Source organism: Scyliorhinus torazame, chromosome 3, assembly GCF_047496885.1.
Source record: "Scyliorhinus torazame isolate Kashiwa2021f chromosome 3, sScyTor2.1, whole genome shotgun sequence".
Classification (NCBI taxonomy): domain Eukaryota; kingdom Metazoa; phylum Chordata; class Chondrichthyes; order Carcharhiniformes; family Scyliorhinidae; genus Scyliorhinus; species Scyliorhinus torazame.
Window position 1 is genome coordinate 80880073 of NC_092709.1, and position 18433 is coordinate 80898505.

Genomic DNA, 18433 nt, shown 5'->3' on the forward strand with positions numbered 1-18433 from the left:
TTGATCGTTGTGGTACACCCCAAGTTACAGCCTACCAAACTTTGCTTTTTGTAAATTACCTTATCAAACTGCAATACTACTTTTAGTGATTTGTGTATTTGTACTTCCAAAGCCCTTTGCCCATCTAGATTTTAATTTGCCAAGTAATATCCTGCTTTCTGGCACCAAAGTGCAATAACTCATATCTATGTTGAAACTTATTTGTCAATGAAATGCCCATTCTTCAGGTACATTAATTTATGAGCCGCCCAATGTCAGATTGGGGGTACTGCAAAGATATGCGGGGGAATCCCTCTCAGAACCTCACAAGGGTTTGCATGACAACTGCCTAGGACAGCCAGCTTCCTCTGGGAAATTATCCTGCGCGGGGAACCATCCAAAAATGTGCTTTCAATCGCAAACTTTGGATGATTCCGACTGAGTCACAGCAAAAGTTACCCAGAAAATTTTCTGGACACCTACTGTAAAGACCCAGACCACCCACATCCTCAACCCAACCTGCCCAGGACTCCCACCACACCCCTGGCCCCCAGAGGCCTTCCCAATTAACCATGCAGGTAATTGGGCACAGAGCAGCAATCCAATACTGATGGCAATTCCTAGGAGGTTACAGCCCAATTGCTAATGTTTTTTGGAAGTCATCAGTGTAGACTCTTGCTGTCATCATACATTTAGAAATTGTGTTTTTGATTCCATTGTCTAAATATTTAATATACATTGTGAACAACAGTAGCCCCAGGACTGATCCTTGTGGGCCCACATTTACCACTTCCTGCCATTCTGAAATGCTACTTTTTCACCTGTTCTCTGCTTTTGGAGGCAGGTAGTTAGTACTACTCATACCCTGACTATGCTGGTATCCCTTATCATAAGCCTTTGGAAATCTAGATAAATGGCAGTTACTGCATTATCCTGGTCTACTAACAATTCTGATCAAGCAAGACTTTCCCTTTGAAATCCGTCTTGTGGATTATTCATTCTAACTTTGGTTTGTAGATGTTTTCCATTTAGGGATTCCATGATTTTTCCAACCAACATTGAGATAACTGGCCTATAGTCCTCTGGACATGTTCTCGCCCCTTTCTTAAATATAAGTGACATGTTAGTTAATCTCCGTCCTCTGGCACTGTACTTTTTTCTAATGCAGTTTTAAATAGGTACAACCACTGAGTGAGTTTGGCTCTGCAATGATGAAGCAATGGAGATTTAAATCAGAGGTGCACATTTTGAAGGGGCATTTACAGGTTGCAGTGTTTCCATGCACCTAATGCTTTGTTCTCCAGGTCATGGGTTTGGAAGGTGCTGATGAATCATCTGGCTGCTGTGCATCTTTCAGATAGCACACACTGCAGCCAATGTGTTGGTCGTAGGGAGCAGATGTTCAAATTAATGCATAAGTATGCCAATCCAATGGGCTATGTCATTCTGGATGATGTTGAACTTAGTTGTTGAAGCCAAACTCATTGGGCAAGTGGCAAATATTCTATCACACACCTGGCCTTTTAGGTGATGGATAGGCCTTAAGGACTCAGATGAGTTAGTAATTACAAAATTCGCAGCCTGATTTACTCTTGTAGCAACAATATAAATGAGAATGGTCCAAATATGTTTTTGAACTCAAGAGTATATTATGGTCACTATTGCCTAGATGTTCCCCTCCTTTTTAAAAAAAAAATCTGTTGTTTCATTGCCATTATTGGGTTAAAAAGGAATCTGCTACACATGGTAGGAACTCCATTCTTATTGCTTTTATCATCCAATTTATTTCAGGGTAATTCCCATTGCTTGTCTTTTTTTAAACTCATACCTAATTTGGTTTTATATATCTTCTACTGTACAATATTAGCAGCGTTTTTAGTCCCCCCCGTCAGTATGATTGAACACATCCTTTATCTCCAACCACATAGACTTTGTTTGTCTACTGATGGTTGTCATGTTTTCTGCTGCTATTCGTTCTAATAAACACAGCTGTTTCATCTCCATCATTTTTAAAAGTTCAACCCTGCAATAAAGCTCCTCACTTTATTATGAACACTACATTGTTGAAGACAATTTAATTCATTTTTAATTCCTCCAACCTCAATTTGAACCATCTTTTTACACACCAGTTCTAGTTATAATTATTACATGGTGAATTATGCCTACCCTTTGTTTAAGCTTTTGAATTTATATTTGGACTAGTTTCATTTCCTGTGGATTCCTACTCCCACCTTACCGGTTTAAAGCCTTTGCCATCCCCCTATTTAACCATTGTTGCAACTTATTGATTTGATTCCTGTAATAATCCACAGGAGGCATGTGTTCCATCACTACACCAGTATTTATTTACAATAACTTATATACAAGAGCAGCTCCAAACAGTGCTGCTAGCATTCCAGTCAACTTAAGACTGCCTCACAAAGCCTACACAGGTGCTTATATGGGCCCCCTGAATGAGCTATAATTGAGGGAGCTCATACTCCAATTGGCCAACCAATAATGCCAATTGGAGGTCATTACAATTCCATAAGTACAGCTCCTTCTTCATCGCCAATACTGGCACCAGTATCCGAGGAAACGAGGCCCCCCTTTTCAATACCAGCTGCCTGCTGCTCCTACCATGCTTAAATTTCCTTGTGTGCCCATTGTCCTTTTGACTCTCCAAGCTCATACCATACCTCAAAGTTCCCTTCCATTTAATGGATTATTTTAAAGATCTTTTGCTTAAGATTGATAAATCTCCCTTAGCTGTAGTTTCCTGCCTCTGATCATCCCCTTGTTAAATCCACACGAGATTCTCCCTTCCCATCACTTCTCTTTCAGCTGGAATTACATTGTGATTCTAACAATTATTTTGAAGTCAAATAATACATCTGCACAAACAACGGGAAGAGAATTCTTTCACATTGTAATTGGGAATTTTCCCCCAACATCTGAGCATCTCTTTTTTCCTATGGCCTCCTGAATTCTCCAACCATTTCTATATTGTACAATGAGAGAAAGTTGGGAATACAATAGGATGTTGGGAGTTCAATATACAAGCTGTTGGGCTACATTTTTAATCTCAAAAGCAAAACTCTCAGATGCTTTTCATGTGCATGGATATTTAAGTTATTTGCAACCATTAGGAAGTGACAAAAATAAAGATTCATTATCAAATGTGTGCTATTAAAAATGTTTCAAGCTAGAGAAAAATAATTAAATTTTTTTTAAAAAGCCGTGCAGTTGGTTCAATCTACATGATTAACAGTTCATTATTTTAAGTTTGCATGACAATATTCAAAATCTAGAAAACCTTGTTAACAATTTTCTGGAACATATGAAAAATAATCTATTCGGCCCAAATAAAAGTCTTTAAAAAAACGGATCGGTTTCACAGGACTGAAAGAGAATGTGGAGGGAAGGTTTCCGAGAAATGTTGTAGATTAAATAAGACCCAACGGTAGTTAAGGAAACACAAAGGATGAACTTAGTCCTTAAAATATTGAACTTTCTTTCATAATTTTCTCCAATTAAATGGGTGCCTGTCAATATGTAATGATGTATCTGTTAGGTGGTTTTTAAAATTAGATAATTCACCCTTTTCAAAAAAAAACAAAGAGGTCTAATAACGATGTTGCATTTCTGTTGAAGACTGGAGTCAGATCTGAAGGAGAAACGTCCGTCAATTACCAGACTGGGTTTGCAGTGTTTTCTCTCGAGCTTTTTATACAAAGGTTACCTAGATTTTAAGCTAAGGGTGTAGAGAAGTTGGGACTCAGCCAGGAGGGTGATGTAACCATTACAAGAGTCAAACTGATCCAAGATAAAATTGTTACAAAAGGTTCTAAAAGTACAACGGATTAATATTAAAAGGTGAACTTGTTAGTTCCAATTTTGATAGGTGATCTATGGGCAGCCAGAATTTTTAAGTATGCAGTCTAATTTCCACCCTACGTTTTCAGAGTTTGCCAGTCCCTCATTTCAAACCCAAAGAATCCATCGAGGTATCTAAAACTTCCCATCCAGAGACAATGGTGCCAACTGTAAAAGCATTCTTTCACACTTTTGGGGATGCAAATGCAGGACCTAGATAAACCATTTCCACCTATTGACTTGGGTGCTAGCATGCAATTTACTACCATGTAGCAAAATATCTACACTGTTTTCATTTGGATAAATTACTTTTCAAAAATTAAGCACAATATTTAATGGGGCACCCTCTCAGCCCCCCAGACTGAAAAGGTTTGAATGTTTTATGTTAACGTAGTTCCAACAATTGCACCCTGCTTGGACTACTTGTGCATGGTCTCAGTCAGGTGACTCTCAGCTAAAAAATATGCTCACAAGTTTATGTAAAAACATTTATTTTAAAAGAAATGTTGTTCTGAAACATTCTCAAACTGTACTATTTTAAAGACCAAGTTTTTTTTAATAATCAGTGGAACATTGTACAATACAAACTACTTGGTTCAATACTAACTACTTTCTTTGTATACATGTGCACAAATGTGTTCAGAACTAGTTGCATTGATATTTCCATCACTTTATAAACAAATTATGGAGTGGCACCGTGGACCCTTAAATACATTTATATCAATACATACAGATTTGGGCGGGATTCTCCAGCCTCCCAGTCACGTGATTCTAGGCAGTGGGAGGCAGCGCGCCGTTCGCTGGCGGCAGCAATATCTGTCCCGCGGGCGGTTGTGCACTGCCGGCAGGACCAGAGAATCCCGCCGCCAGTGAGCGGCCAGAGAATTCCGGCCGTGATTTATCACTATGCAAATAATACAAAAACCTCTTGCATACAATAAACCACAATTTTTTATTTAAAAAAACTTCAACTTGTTGTAGTTCATATCTGGCAAAATAAGGAGGATTAAAACTTGTGGGTTGCTGCCCAATCTTCAAATATTTGTAATTTCACCTTCCGCCTCCACCTATTAGGGTAAATAATGGGATATCAATCACAAACATAGTAACAGAGCAAATCATGACAAGCTATATACAAGGGAAAACATTGCACATCTACAAGTGACCCCACTGGAAAAGGTTAGTGCTTGCACTTCTTTGCAGGAACAAACTAGGCAGATAAAGGCAATGCAGCAGATGAACCTTCAGTAGGCATTTGACAGGGTGTCTCACTGGAGACCTGTTAGAAATATCCAGGTGTAAAAGAGGAAACGTACATGTCTGACAGACAAGAAATAGGGAATTAGGACAAATGGTTGTTCACACTGGAGAAGGCTGGGAAATGTTGTAACTGAGGATCAGTGCTGGGTTCATTTTTTTTCTGGGCATATATAAAGAGTTTTAACTTTGGCATAGGAAATGTAATCGTTGTTGTCTCCCACGAGAGTGGGAGATTTTGGGAAAACAGCAAGGAGAATGGTAAAAGATTTAAAAATGGATAGTCTACTGGAATAAATGGAACGGTGGTAAATGCAATTTAAAATGTGCAGTAATTCATTATGGCAACAAAATGCCATAATGGAACCATACAATGCAATAGAACATTATTGTGGGATATGATGAACGAACAGAACTGGCTGGAGCAGTAGGGCATGTACTTCATAAATACATATAATTCCCTGAGAATGCATGGGTAGGTAAAAAACATTAAAAAGGATATATAGAATTTGAGATTTTATAAGTAGGAGAACAGAGTATCAGTGTAAAGAAGTAATTATGAACAAAACATTGGTTATCCCAGTTATAGAGCGGGATGTGTCATTTTGGGCACCTCATTACAGAAAGGGTTTGGGCACCTCATTACAGAAAGGGCAAAAGAGTTGGAGAACACTTTGTGTACACTCACTTGGATGATGCAAGAGAAAGTCCAAAGATGTGCAGGGTAGGTGGATTGGGCATGCTAAATTTCACCTTTGTATCCAAGATGTGCAGGTTTGATGGGGTTACAGGTTTACGGGGAAGTGGGCCTAGATAGGGCGTTCTTTCAGAGGGTCGATGCAGACTCAATGTGCTGAATGGTCTCCTTCTGCACTGTCGGGGTTCTAGGAAAACTTTAAATATATGGGGAGACTGGAGATACTCGAGCTATTTCCTCAGGAATGCTCAAAAATTGAACTGTGTTTTGAAGGGAGTGAACCCTAATGTTCATTTCCCTTTGGTTTGGGAGTCAGTGACAAGGATTCTTCAATTTAAGATAGTCACCAAGAGTGATGAGCAATAGAAGAAATTTCTTTATGGACAAGTTTGTTGCAATGTAGAATGCCTTGCCACAGGGAGTGGCTTACACAGACAACATTGGATCTGGATTGGTAAAATTCAATAAATACCAAAAAAGGAGAGAAAGATAGAGCTATGATGGAGAAGAGGGGGGCTATGGCATTAGTTTCAGGTTACTCTCAGAGCTGCCACTGCTAAAATGGGAAAATTACCTCCTTCTGGGTTCAAACGTCTATGGAACTTTACTCAAATATTGTACAACCGTTTAAAGGATTGTGAACATTTAAATGAGAAAAGTGATTGTGAAATATTGAAGGTATAAGGCATCCATGACATTTTCTGGCACTTCGCGCTTACCTCTAAAACCACGTCCTCCTCCATCTCTGCCTCCTCTGAAACCGCCTCCATCTCTGCCTCCTCTGAAACCGCCTCCATCTCTGCCTCCTCTGAAACCGCCTCCATCTCTGCCTCCCCTGAAACCGCCTCCATCTCTGCCTCCTCTGAAACCGCCTCCATCTCTGCCTCCTCGGAAACCGCCTCCCCCCCTGCCTCCTCTGAAACCGCCTGGATAAGAAGCAAAAATGAAATGATAAGACGAGAAAAAATGTAATCGATCAAAGTTCTTCGATTCAAAAATGTCACCGGCTCAAATTATTTTAATAATTTAAGGGCTTAAATTTTACAACTACAAATAAAATATTCAGTAATGTCCTTTCATCATTGCCAAGGATTGCTGAACTTCAACTTTACAGAAACAAAATTTCCAAATTTATACACATTCAGAAGAATCAATCATCAAAATGGTGTATTTAATGTTTTGGTGAGTTATGGCTCCTCATTAGAATTACTGGGTAAAAACGCACAGTATTAAATTTGACAGTCTAGTTTCTGAGCAAAACAAAAAAAAAATCCACGTTAAAAAATTTACCCGTTAACTACAAAAATAACATTTTCCAGAGACCATATAAAAAGGTGTCTCCTAATTGTTAGCTATTTTGCAGAGGGCAAAAGCTCAGATTGGTAGCATGGTTATTATGACAATGAAGGTGGCCATTCAGCCCTTCAAGTCCATATCCGAATGTCACAGGCATATGGAAATGTAAATTGCACAACAACCTCAATATCTCTTCTAAGTCATATAAAAAAAACGATCTAAGGAATTGTGAAAGGGTATTAAGACTAGATTGCTCTTTCTCGGTCTGAAACAATGTGCCACATTTGCTGACGTGGCACAATCTATGTTTCTAAATAACTCCATAGAAATTTCCTGGGGATCGACTACACCATCAGTCATTGAAACCACCTTAATTTTGTCCATCATCCCTTTAAAAATAAAACCTCATTGCTGAGCCAATCAGGAAAAACATTTTTTTTAAATAAATTAAGAAACGTTATTGCATGCTTACAAAATCTTTTTAAGTTGACTTTTTCATTGCAATTTTTTTTATTACACCACAGCATATATTGAATTCAGGTTACACAGTAAAGCTCGCTCTCAATTATAATGTAACGAGATCGGAGAGTGTGGACTGCTGTAGCCAAGCTGGGGCTGCAGTTACCCTACAAGTGCTTAATGTGTGACTCATGTAGAAGCTCGTCTTGTCCTACCTTGACCCCAACATTCATTTTGATGCTTTTCATACGCTAGGGCACAAACATTAACTGTTTTGAGAGACTAATTAGCAGTCTTTTGTTATCACTGTACTTGCATCTAATGGTTGAAATGTTATATGGGGGAAAAGTGTTAACTCTAGCATCACCTTTATTTTGTCATTCAATCAACAAACTAGAAGCTTCACGTGCATATGGTCAGCCCATATTAATTGTCTCAATTGAACTAAGTATAGAGGTGGATGGCATTGATTGGATGGTGACTTGAGCGCACAAGAGACACTTACTGACATGTGAGAGAGTGCAATCAAGCGATGAGGTATGTACGTATAATGAATCACACTAAATAAATCTGTACCAAGATTAGCTTTTTTTTCCCTTCACCGATTGGTTATCAGGAATATAACACTCCTCACTTCCATTAATCTCCGCCTGCCTTATGCTGCACAACAAACCTACTGCTCTTACCAAGGTAACCAGTGTTACCGATGATATCAATTAATGGAGAACTTCTTACCGCCTCGACCCCCTCGTCCTCCTCCACGACCTCCCCTTCCTCGGCCCTTTTCACCAGCTGGCCGGGGCAAAAATCGTTGAAGCGGGAGTAGTTTTGCTGGATCAACAAAAAACTACAGGAAAAGAAAGATCAAACTAAGTGCAGCCAAAAAGGGGTGGTTTCACATATGTCTGCTCCTTTTTTAAACAGCTGCTTTTACTTTGCTCCAAAGAAGAAAGAGAAACTAATAATAAGAGGGCATTTTTACATTTGTATTTCGGGATTTTATATGGTGTTCACATATTTGCAGGACATCCAAATATCGTTAGGTAGAATTTTCTGGGCCATTTGTAAAAATTATAATTTCAACCAGAGCTGAAGAAATAGCTGTTAACCGAGCCCCGTTTCTTCGGCATCTGTACAATATTCCCAATCATTCTGCAATCACTTATATTTTCAAAAGCAGAATAACTTGCCACCATTTTCCTTAGAAAACCCACCTTTTGTAGTTTCTTAAAGGATGTAGCTTTCATGTTATCTGATAATTTAACTGAAAAATACTGTTAGTTTCAGTTAAGGGTAAATTAGATAGCATTACTTTATACGTAATTGTAACCAAATAAGAGACTACTTCAATCATACACCACATAACATAATAACTGTAGTTTAAACATGAGTTAACATTGCACATTCTCCCAGTGTCTGCGTGGGTCTCACCCCCACAAGCCAAAAAGATGTGCAAGGTACGTGGATTAGCCACGCTAAAGTTGCCCGTTAATTGGAAAAAAAGAATTGGATACGCTAAAAAAAATTTAAAGAAGAAAAAAGGAACTATGGAAGTATTTAATTTGCATCAGTCTCTGTGCCTGTCCTCAAGTTGTACATCCTGCAAACAATCTGCTCTGACCAGCCCAGGAATAAACTTCCATAGAATTTCTCCTTCTCATTCTGACATTTGCTCACCCCATCCTCCCGAAAGTAGCACAGCCAAAATGAGAGGCAAGCAGAAGGGAGTGTAAAGAGGAAGCAAAACAAAATGGGGGAAATTCACACTTAAAAAAACTTATACCAGTGCATCAGGCGTCAGTACACAAAAGGATTCAAATTGCAGCAACTTGTGTTTGCATCCCACTCGGTCAAAAACATTTTTAATGATTGCTTTTTGTCCAGATAATTGAAAATTCTTTATGACTGTTTCGTTTTTAGGGCAGCATGGTGGCGGTGGTTAGCACTGCTGCCTCATGGCAGAGGTCCGATCCTGGCTCTGGGTCACTGTCCCCGTGTTTGCTTGGGTTTCGCCCCACAATCCTAAGATGTGCAGGATTGGCCACGCTAAATTGGCCCTTAATTGGAAAAAGTGATTTCGCTTTTCACATTGATCTTGAGAAACACTTTAATCCTTTAAAAATATGGATTCTGCATTGACTATCCGCCACAACCTTCGTAGGTCCTGGTACAGTATTTATCAACAGTGCACTCGAAAGCAGCAAAAGACAACAAAGGAGGCTGGCTAGTTTTAATTCTCAGAAATGGGCCCAGTCTCACCCCAAACCCACATTCTCCCTATACTGGGTATAAAGGTGTTAGATGAGATTAGTTGCGGGAGGTGGGTTTGGGCTGACTGGAGAAGGAAGGGTCTAATGACATGGTTTACTGAGGAAAAGAGTCGATACCACAATTCAAAACAATGCCAGCATAGTAAGCGAGCCAAAATGAAAACACACATGCAGGAAGGAGTACTTTTCTTGAAGTTATGGCTAACCCTTACTGAACCTGTTGCTGAGGAGTAGAGTGCAAAGTGAAACAGTTCTCCAGCCCAGAATTCCTCAGCTTCATCATTCATGTTTCCATTTAGGATTCTTGCCATAATGTAAAATGAACAGAATTAAAAAAGTATGCCCACATTTAACCTAGTGTGCAGTCAGATAATGTGATAGGGGTGCCATTGGAATGAGCCTGACAGAAGCATAATACTGGCTGGTACTATACCTTCAATACAATATTATAGCGTTACATCATAATCAGCATTTATGTGTTGCCACATTAGCTCAGGGTCTTTCCCAAAACCAACTCAAAAAAAAGGATACAAAATTTCTGAGCTGCCCAAATATTTCATCAACTTTTCCAATCTGTTCTTTGTTTTCCAAGTAAACCGGTGCGTTGAAATACGGGACTCTATTTTCTTCTGAAGTGCACTTGCAAACAATTTCATCTTCACAAGGATGCATGAAATGTCCTAATTCTGTATTTTTTTAAAATAGCAAGTGTTAGACAAGTATAATCTCAAATTCTGATTCGCAGATTTAATGTAAACCATGATATACACAGAACTAAACACACCATTAAACGTTTTCCTCCCACTATTTTTGGTTAACATACAAGAGGCAAAAGTGTGCCGATTCACTGCTCCACTCAGACTCCGTCAATGTTACCAAGAGTCTCCTGAAAATGATTCTTAAAGGAATGTAAATATTGGATACTGACTGAACCTAACACTTGCAGTCGGCAGTTCAGATAACAGCACTGCATGATCCTTAAAAGGCCTGTATAGAGTTGAGATCAGAGTTCTCGACCACTTATGGCTGCACCTAGGGCAGGCTAATAGGTCAGCTCATGTACAAACTCCCCAGAGTGTGATTTCACAGGCAGTTTCACCTACAGGAAACTCAGATGGAGACCTCATTGGGATGAACTGCAGGGAAACCATGATAATGCATGGTGAGATGCTCAGTGCATTGTCAGACGAGACAGATCAGAAACAAGGTCACATCATGGGAGGAGTCGAGCTTCAACACGGCACAGGGCATCATACACAGCTTAGAGGCCATCCTTTCAGCCATACAACCTCTTGATCAGCACATCCAGACTGATCCATGGTGGTGTGTCTGCTAGTCACTGCAGCACAACCAAGGACCTCATGAGCACCATCTGAGTTGCACAGCAGCATAAATAGCTTCCAATGAGCCAGTGCTTCAGTGGAAACTCAGATCGTGGTCACAAGATCCCTGGCTGCTGCCATGCAGGCTACAATTGCTGCCGTCGTGGGTGCAGATCTCATTGCCCAGCAGGATATACAGTCTCAGTCTCTCACAGAAATCTGTTTTCTAGAAGGTTCTAAGGATTTCGGAGGTGCCAGCCTGGGGCCAATGCACGGAGGCCATGGAGCGTGACTCAGCTGCTCTCTCTCAGTATGATAGCAGTGTTCCCACCAATGGCAATCTCTGTGCCCGGCTGTTGCCACTCGGCCAGCCAGCCCTGATTGCTCTCACCCATGCCGAGATGGTGCTGTCTGAAGTTGAGCTCTTGATGCCCAAAGCTGCTCTAGGGCATCGTGGAAGACCAGCTGAAGTTTCCCCTTGTGAGAGGCAGTAGCCTTCCACCAGCCATTCTGTAGTCACCAGAGTAGCACACTGTAGCTAGATCAGACAAAGCCAGGCACAATGGTGATGCAAAAATAATTAGGCTTTTGTTTTGTTTCATTGATGTGATAGGAGATAAAGCTGTTGGCTAAAGGTATTTTCTATTGGCTGTTTTGTTTGATGTGAACAAGAGAACTTTGTAATGGACAATTAAGATGGATATATTGTTTTGACGGGTCTATTTTTGTATCCTCCCTCAGCACTGCTGTTGACTCATTGCTATGAAGGACTGGATCTCCCAGAAGATCCTTTGCGGGTAGGGCCTTCTCCTTCCTCCTTGCAGAACTTCTCCGCCTCCTCCTCACCTGCAAAGCACGTTGTATTGGGGCTACTGCCACTACAACTATTGTGTTGGCCCAATTTGGTATCCTGACATTTTATCAACTCACTCAGGTCACTAGCATCATGACATCACACACTGCGTATCTTCGGGCACAGAGGGGATGCACCGATACGTGCCACCTCACTTCATTAACACTGGTGTGGAAAGTGACCAACGGTGCATAGTGCACATGGAAAACTCATGCTAATTCATAGAGGCAATGTTCTTTAGAAAGCAAGGTCTACAATAACAATGAGGCACTTGTGATGTGAACCATTTTAAGCTGCACCACCGTAGATCATTACGATTTGCTTTAGGAAGTGCAGAGTAGAGAGAAAACCAGGATCCCATCATCAATAAGAATACTCTCCAACATTCGGCTCTGCTTTTTCTTTTTAACTAGGGACAGCATGAGATCTGAAGCATTACCTGCTGCAGCATTTAAGTTATTTGTGTCATCAATAAATACCAAATAGTTGGTAACCTCTTTAGCCAATCCGCCTGACTAATCTCTGAAAAATTTTGATCATTATGCCAAGTGGATTAAGACTGAGCCACAGAAGTATTTCAAATATTTACCGGAACTGCAATTAACCTTCGGTTTAGGATAGTGGTATTTTAGACTATTGTAACGTCCTTACCTACTACGTAATCAGGAGGTCCCTGATCAAATCTATTGAAGCCTCCTCGCCCACCCCCACGGAAACCTCCACCACCGCGACCTCCTCTTCCTCCACCAAAACCGCCTCCTCTTCCTCCAAAGCCGCCTCCTCCTCTGCCGAAACCACCTCCTCCTCCACCACCCCTACCTCCATGAAAAGACATTTCAATCAACAATTCTGAAACGAAAAAAAAAAAGGATTAGTCAGCAGGTGAGTATTGATTCTTTCAATTAAAGACTGGAACAGAGCATACAGTAAATCCCAGGGTACAGAATTCACCATGAATGGGTTGCTAAGAGGCAAGCAGAGCCATCTGATTTCAGCACTTTCAAATGGTATTGTTCCAACAGGGTATTGTGTAGGTCGTAATACATTTAATGATAAAACAGTGCAAAGATGGGCCATTTTAATTATCTGAGGCAGACAGGGATAAAGATAATGCTTGTTGTCAGACTGGCAATGCGTCTCAGAACATATTCAAGACTGTCAACTAATTGGTATGTTTCAGTCCAACAAGAACAAATCATGACTTGATTGCTTCCAGGAAATGCAGTGAAATAAAATGATGAGGCACCACACCAAAAAACACTCCAGCAGCCAGGTGGTGATAGCCACCCACCAATCCTGGAACCAACTACGGCAGCAATTTGGCCTGACCAAAATGTCGGACAAAGCTCCCATCTGCAACAACCATAGGTTCACACCAGCGCTAACTGACGCCACCTTCAAAAGGTGGGGACAGGACGGAAGGACACCAACAGTCAGGGACCTATACACGGACGGCAGGATCGCAACACTGGACGAACTGACAGATAAATTCCAGCTAGCCAGGGGAACGAGCTAAGGTATCTACAACTCAAAAACTTCCTGCGGAAGGAGACAAGGACCGCCAGGACAGACATTACTGGAAGAGTTACTGGACGCAAGCATACTTGATAAAGGAAACTGTAGCGACATGTATGACTGGTAGAAAGGGCCGACACCGTACTGGACGCAACAAGAAAGAAATGGGAGGAGGACCTGGGGATTGAAACAGGGTGGGGACTCTGGAGCGAAGCACTGCACACGTTCAACACCACCTCCACGTGCGCAAGGCTCAGCCTGACGCAGCTAAAAGTGGTCCATACAGCCCACTTAACAAGAACCCGTATGAGTAGGTTCTTCCCGGAGGTGAAGGATAGATGTGAACGATGCCAAGGAGGCCCGGCCAACCACGCCCACATATTCTGGTCTTGCCCCAGACTTGCGGGGTACTGGACAGCCTTCTTCGCAGCAAACGTCCAAAGTGGTGGGGATGAGGGTGGAGCCATGCCCGAAAGTGGCGGTCTTCGGGGTATCAGACCAGCCAGATCTATTCCTTGGGAGGAGGGAGGATGCCCTTGCCTTTGCCTCCCTGATCGCCTGCCATAGAATCCTGTTTGGCTGGCAGTCAGCAGCACCATCCAAAGCTGCAGACTGGCTGTCCGACCTCTCGGAATCTCTCCAAATGGAGAAAATCAAATTCGCCATCCGAGGGTCAGACGACGGCTTCCACAGAACGTGGGAGCCATTCACCCAATTGTCCCGGGACTTGTTTGTGGCCAATGAACAAGCAGAAGAATAGCCAGGTAGCCAAAAGTCAGGAGAAAGTAGCCAAAGCACGAGAGGGAGAGATAGACCGGGAGAGGGGGGTGGACAGCTAAACCTAAGAGAAAAGAAAGGCGAACCACAGGAGGGGAGGGGGGGGGGGGGGGGGAGGAAGAGGGAAGGGACAGGGAACAAGAGAGGAGAACCAGGGAGGTGGGCGGGGAGGCAGGGAAATGACAGCCGGAAGGAGGGCACGGGATACGACAACAAACTTGGCATCTCCAGGAACAGAGAACAAGGAGAATACAGGCGAAAGATGGGAGGAACGGCTGAAGCGGAGGTGAGCGCGAGACGACAACGGCAGCGAGATCCGTCCGGGAGAAGCAAGTGACAACACCAACACCAAACCCATTCGAGTATTGGCCACTGTAATTGTTTCTCCGGCAACCAAATGTATATTTACCTCTCCAGTCTCCAGGCCCCTCCCCCTACAAACAATTGCCTACTTATGTGTTGTAAATAATTTTGCCAGTTGTTTCTTATTCTGTGTACATAACGGTAAATATACTTTGTTCAAAAGCCCAATAAAAGAACATTTATAGAAAAATAGCACCGACAGGATTCTCTCCTGGATCCTACCCTGAGTCAGACGAGATTTCACCGTGGGGCGGACAGGGCATCGGGTGGGAAACCCGCCCATCTCCCCATTATTTCTCACCAGGTCTCGATGATCAGAAAGAGCCTCGATTGGAAGGCCCATTCAGATGGAGGGTACGCTCCCCTCTAAGACCGGAGACCTCCACACCGCCCATCCACTGACAGTGCGATCACCCCACCTTGTGACCCCAATACTTACCATCAATGCAGTTCCAGGATTTGGTCTCAGGCACGGCATTGCAGTACATCTTCTGACCACTGCAGCACTGTGCCTGGATTAGGCGGACAGCTCTCCAAGATAGGAGTTCCTTCCAAGTGCAGTTCGAAGTTCCGCCTGCTGCCAATCAATGCTCACTAGGAGCGTGAAATGGCAGCAGGCCAGTCAGGAGTTGGCGGGGATGTGATCCCCGTCGACATTTTGGATGACAGGCTTTGAACGCTCGTCATCCTGAAATTTCAGGTCCATGTCTCTTTTCCCTGGCCTCAGAAAGTAGATTATGCCTTCAGCCCCATGCTAATCATGATACCCACCATTTCAGTTTCTTCATCATCCAGATAAAATAAATAGATAGGACAGCCAAAATATTCTAGCTAATATTAGGAATGTTTCAGATAGAATTCAGCATATTAAAAAAGTCAGGACAGCCAATCCAGATGATATCCACCTGTGAATCCAGAGAGAGGAGGGAACAAGTACAGTGTCAATCCCGGCCTGTATTTCATCAGCGAGTTAGAAGCTAGGGTTGTTTCTTTAGACTGGAAGGAGGCCACTGGACAGCGGGAATAACAAATATTCTTGAGGGAATCATTGGGAATGCTATATGATTATTCAGACACAGAATTACATATCAGGGCCAATTGCCATGACTGTGCTTCAAATATTGCTTCTTTTGGTCCATTGTTATTGCTCATAGGACTAATTGAATGGCTCAAATCTCTGCCCTTTATCATAGCCCTGCAAATTTCTGCTTTCAAGTATTTACCCAATTCTCTTTTGAAGGATATTAAATCTGCTTCTACCACCTTTTCAGGTAATCCATCGCAAATGAAAACAATTCTCGCAGCATTCATATTGTTCGATGAAGTCCAATATTGCAATTGAGGTAAACCCACATTAAGTACCATATAAGTCGGTTCTCGACAAATCAAAGCTTCAAGTATTCACGAAAGTCTTCTGTACTTTGAGCGAGAACTGACTGGAAGGCCCCAACGAGACAGTTATTGTAGGTGGATTTTGATCTGGAGGCAGGTCGTTAGTACAGGGATCAGTGTGAGGATTGTTACAGTTCATTATTTCCATTAATGATCCAGATATGGTTGTTAGGCAAACAATCTGTAAATTTGGCTTGCCTTAAACAATCCACATTTGTCCAAGCGATATTTTGTCCCAGATTATCTTTCCCATTACTAACCTAAATCATGTGATGCTATGGTTCACCATCCCTTAAATGTTCACCCTGACACTTAATTCACTTGGCCCACCTCATTTCCCAGAACCAGATTCAAAAATCTTCACTGGATCATAGAACTTAGTGCAGAAGGAGGCCATTCGGCCGATCGAGTCTGCACCGGCCCTCGGAGAGAGCACCCTACCTAAGCCCATACATCCACCCTATTCCCACACCTCCACCCTATCCCCGTACAAAGAACAAAGAAAAGTACAGCACAGGAACAGGCCCTTCGGCCCTCCAAGCCCGTGCCGACCATGCTGCCCGACTAAACTACAATCTTCTACACTTCCTGGGTCCGTATCGCTCTATTCCCATCCTATTCATGTATTTGTCAAGATGCCCCTTTCACTATCGTCCCTGCCTCCATCACCTCCTCCGGCACCAAGTTCCAGGCACCCACTACCCTCTGTGTAAAAAACTTGCCTCATACATCTACTCTAAACCTTGCCCCTCGCACCTTAAACCTATGCCCCCTAGTAATTGACCCCTCTACCCTGGGGAAAAGCCTCTGACTATCCACTCTGTCTATGCCCCTCATAATTTTGTAGACCTCTATCAGGTCGTCCCTCAACCTCCGTCGTTCCAGTGAGAACAAACCGAGTTTATTCAACTGCTCCTCATAGCTAATGCCCTCCATACCAGGCAACATTCTGGTAAATCTCTTCTGCACCCTCTCTGAAGCCTCCACATCCTTCTGGTAGTGTGGCGACCAGAATTGAGCACTATACTCCAAGTGTCGCGTAACTAAGGTTCTATACAGCTGCAACATGACTTGCCAATTCTTATACTCAATGCCCCGGCCATTGAAGGCAAGCATGCCGTATGCCTTCTTGACTACCTTCTCCACCTGTGTTGCCCCTTTCAGTGACCTGTGGACCTGTCCACCTAGATCTCTGACTTTCAATACTCTTGAGGGTTCTGCCATTCACTGTATATTCCCGACCTGCATTAGACCTTCCAAAATGCATTACCTCACATTTGGCCGGATTAAACTTCATCTGCCATCTCTCCGCCCAAGTCTCCAAACAATCTAAATCCTGCTATATCCTCTGACAGTCCTCATCGCTATCCACAATTCCACCAACCTTTGTGTCGTCTGCAAACTTACTCATCAGATCAGTTACATTTTCCTCCAAATCATTTATATATACTACAAACAGCAAAGGTCCCAGCATTGATCCCTGCGGAACACCACTAGTCACAGCCCTCCAATTAGAAAAGCATCCTTCCATTGCTACTCTCTGCCTTCTATGACCTAGCCAGTTCAGTATCCACCTTGCCAGCTCACCCCTGATCCCGTGTGATTCACCTTTTGTACTAGTCTACCATGAGGGACCTTGTCAAAGGCCTTACTGAAGTCCACATTGACAACATCCACTGCCCTACCTGCATCAATCACTTTTGTGACCTCTTCGAAAAACTCTATCAAGTTAGTGAGACACGACCTCCCCTTCACAAAACCATGCTGCCTCTCACTAATACGTCCATTTGCTTCCAAATGCGAGTAGACCCTGTCTCGAAGAATTCTCTCCAGTAATTTCCCTACCACTGACGTAAGGCTCACCGGCCTGTAGTTCCCTGGAATTTCCTTGCTACCCTTCTTAAACAAAGGAACAACATTGGCTATTCTCCAGTCCTCCGGGACATCACCTGAAGACAGTGAGGATCCAAAGATTTCTGTTAAGGCCTCAGCAATTTCCTCTCTAGCCTCCTTCAGTATTCTGGGGTAGATCCCATCAGGCCCTGGGGATTTATCTACCTTAATATTTTTCAAGACGCCCAACACCTCGTCTTTTTGGATCTCAATGTGGCCCAGGCTATCTACACACCCTTCTCCAGACCCAACATCCACCAATTCCTTCTCTTTGGTGAATAATGATGCAAAGTATTCATTTAGTACCTCGCCCATTTCCTCTGGCTCCACACATAGATTCCCTTGCCTATCCTTCAGTGGGCCAACCCTTTCCCTGGCTACCCTTTCCCTGGCTACCCTCTTGCTTTTTATGTACGTGTAAAAAGCCTTGGGATTTTCCTTAACCCTATTTGCCAATGACTTTTCGTGACCCCTTCTAGCCCTCCTGACTCCTTGCTTAAGTTCC

At 42.6% G+C, this 18433-nt stretch overlaps 1 protein-coding gene across 1 annotated transcript in view; it reads right to left on the reverse strand.

Moving 5' to 3' along the window:
• Positions 1-4308: 4308 nt before the first annotated feature.
• gar1 (GAR1 homolog, ribonucleoprotein) overlaps positions 4309-18433 on the reverse strand; it is a 28913-nt gene continuing 14788 nt past the window's right edge. Inside the window, exons 2-7 of the mRNA XM_072495910.1 lie at positions 12640-12837; positions 10345-10499; positions 8758-8817; positions 8279-8390; positions 6508-6714; positions 4309-4901 (exon numbers count right to left, since the gene is read on the reverse strand). Of these exons, the coding sequence (XP_072352011.1) occupies positions 4885-4901; positions 6508-6714; positions 8279-8390; positions 8758-8817; positions 10345-10499; positions 12640-12823 (735 nt within the window). The 5' untranslated portion in view covers positions 12824-12837 and the 3' untranslated portion in view covers positions 4309-4884. The remainder of the gene's footprint in view (positions 4902-6507; positions 6715-8278; positions 8391-8757; positions 8818-10344; positions 10500-12639; positions 12838-18433) is intronic.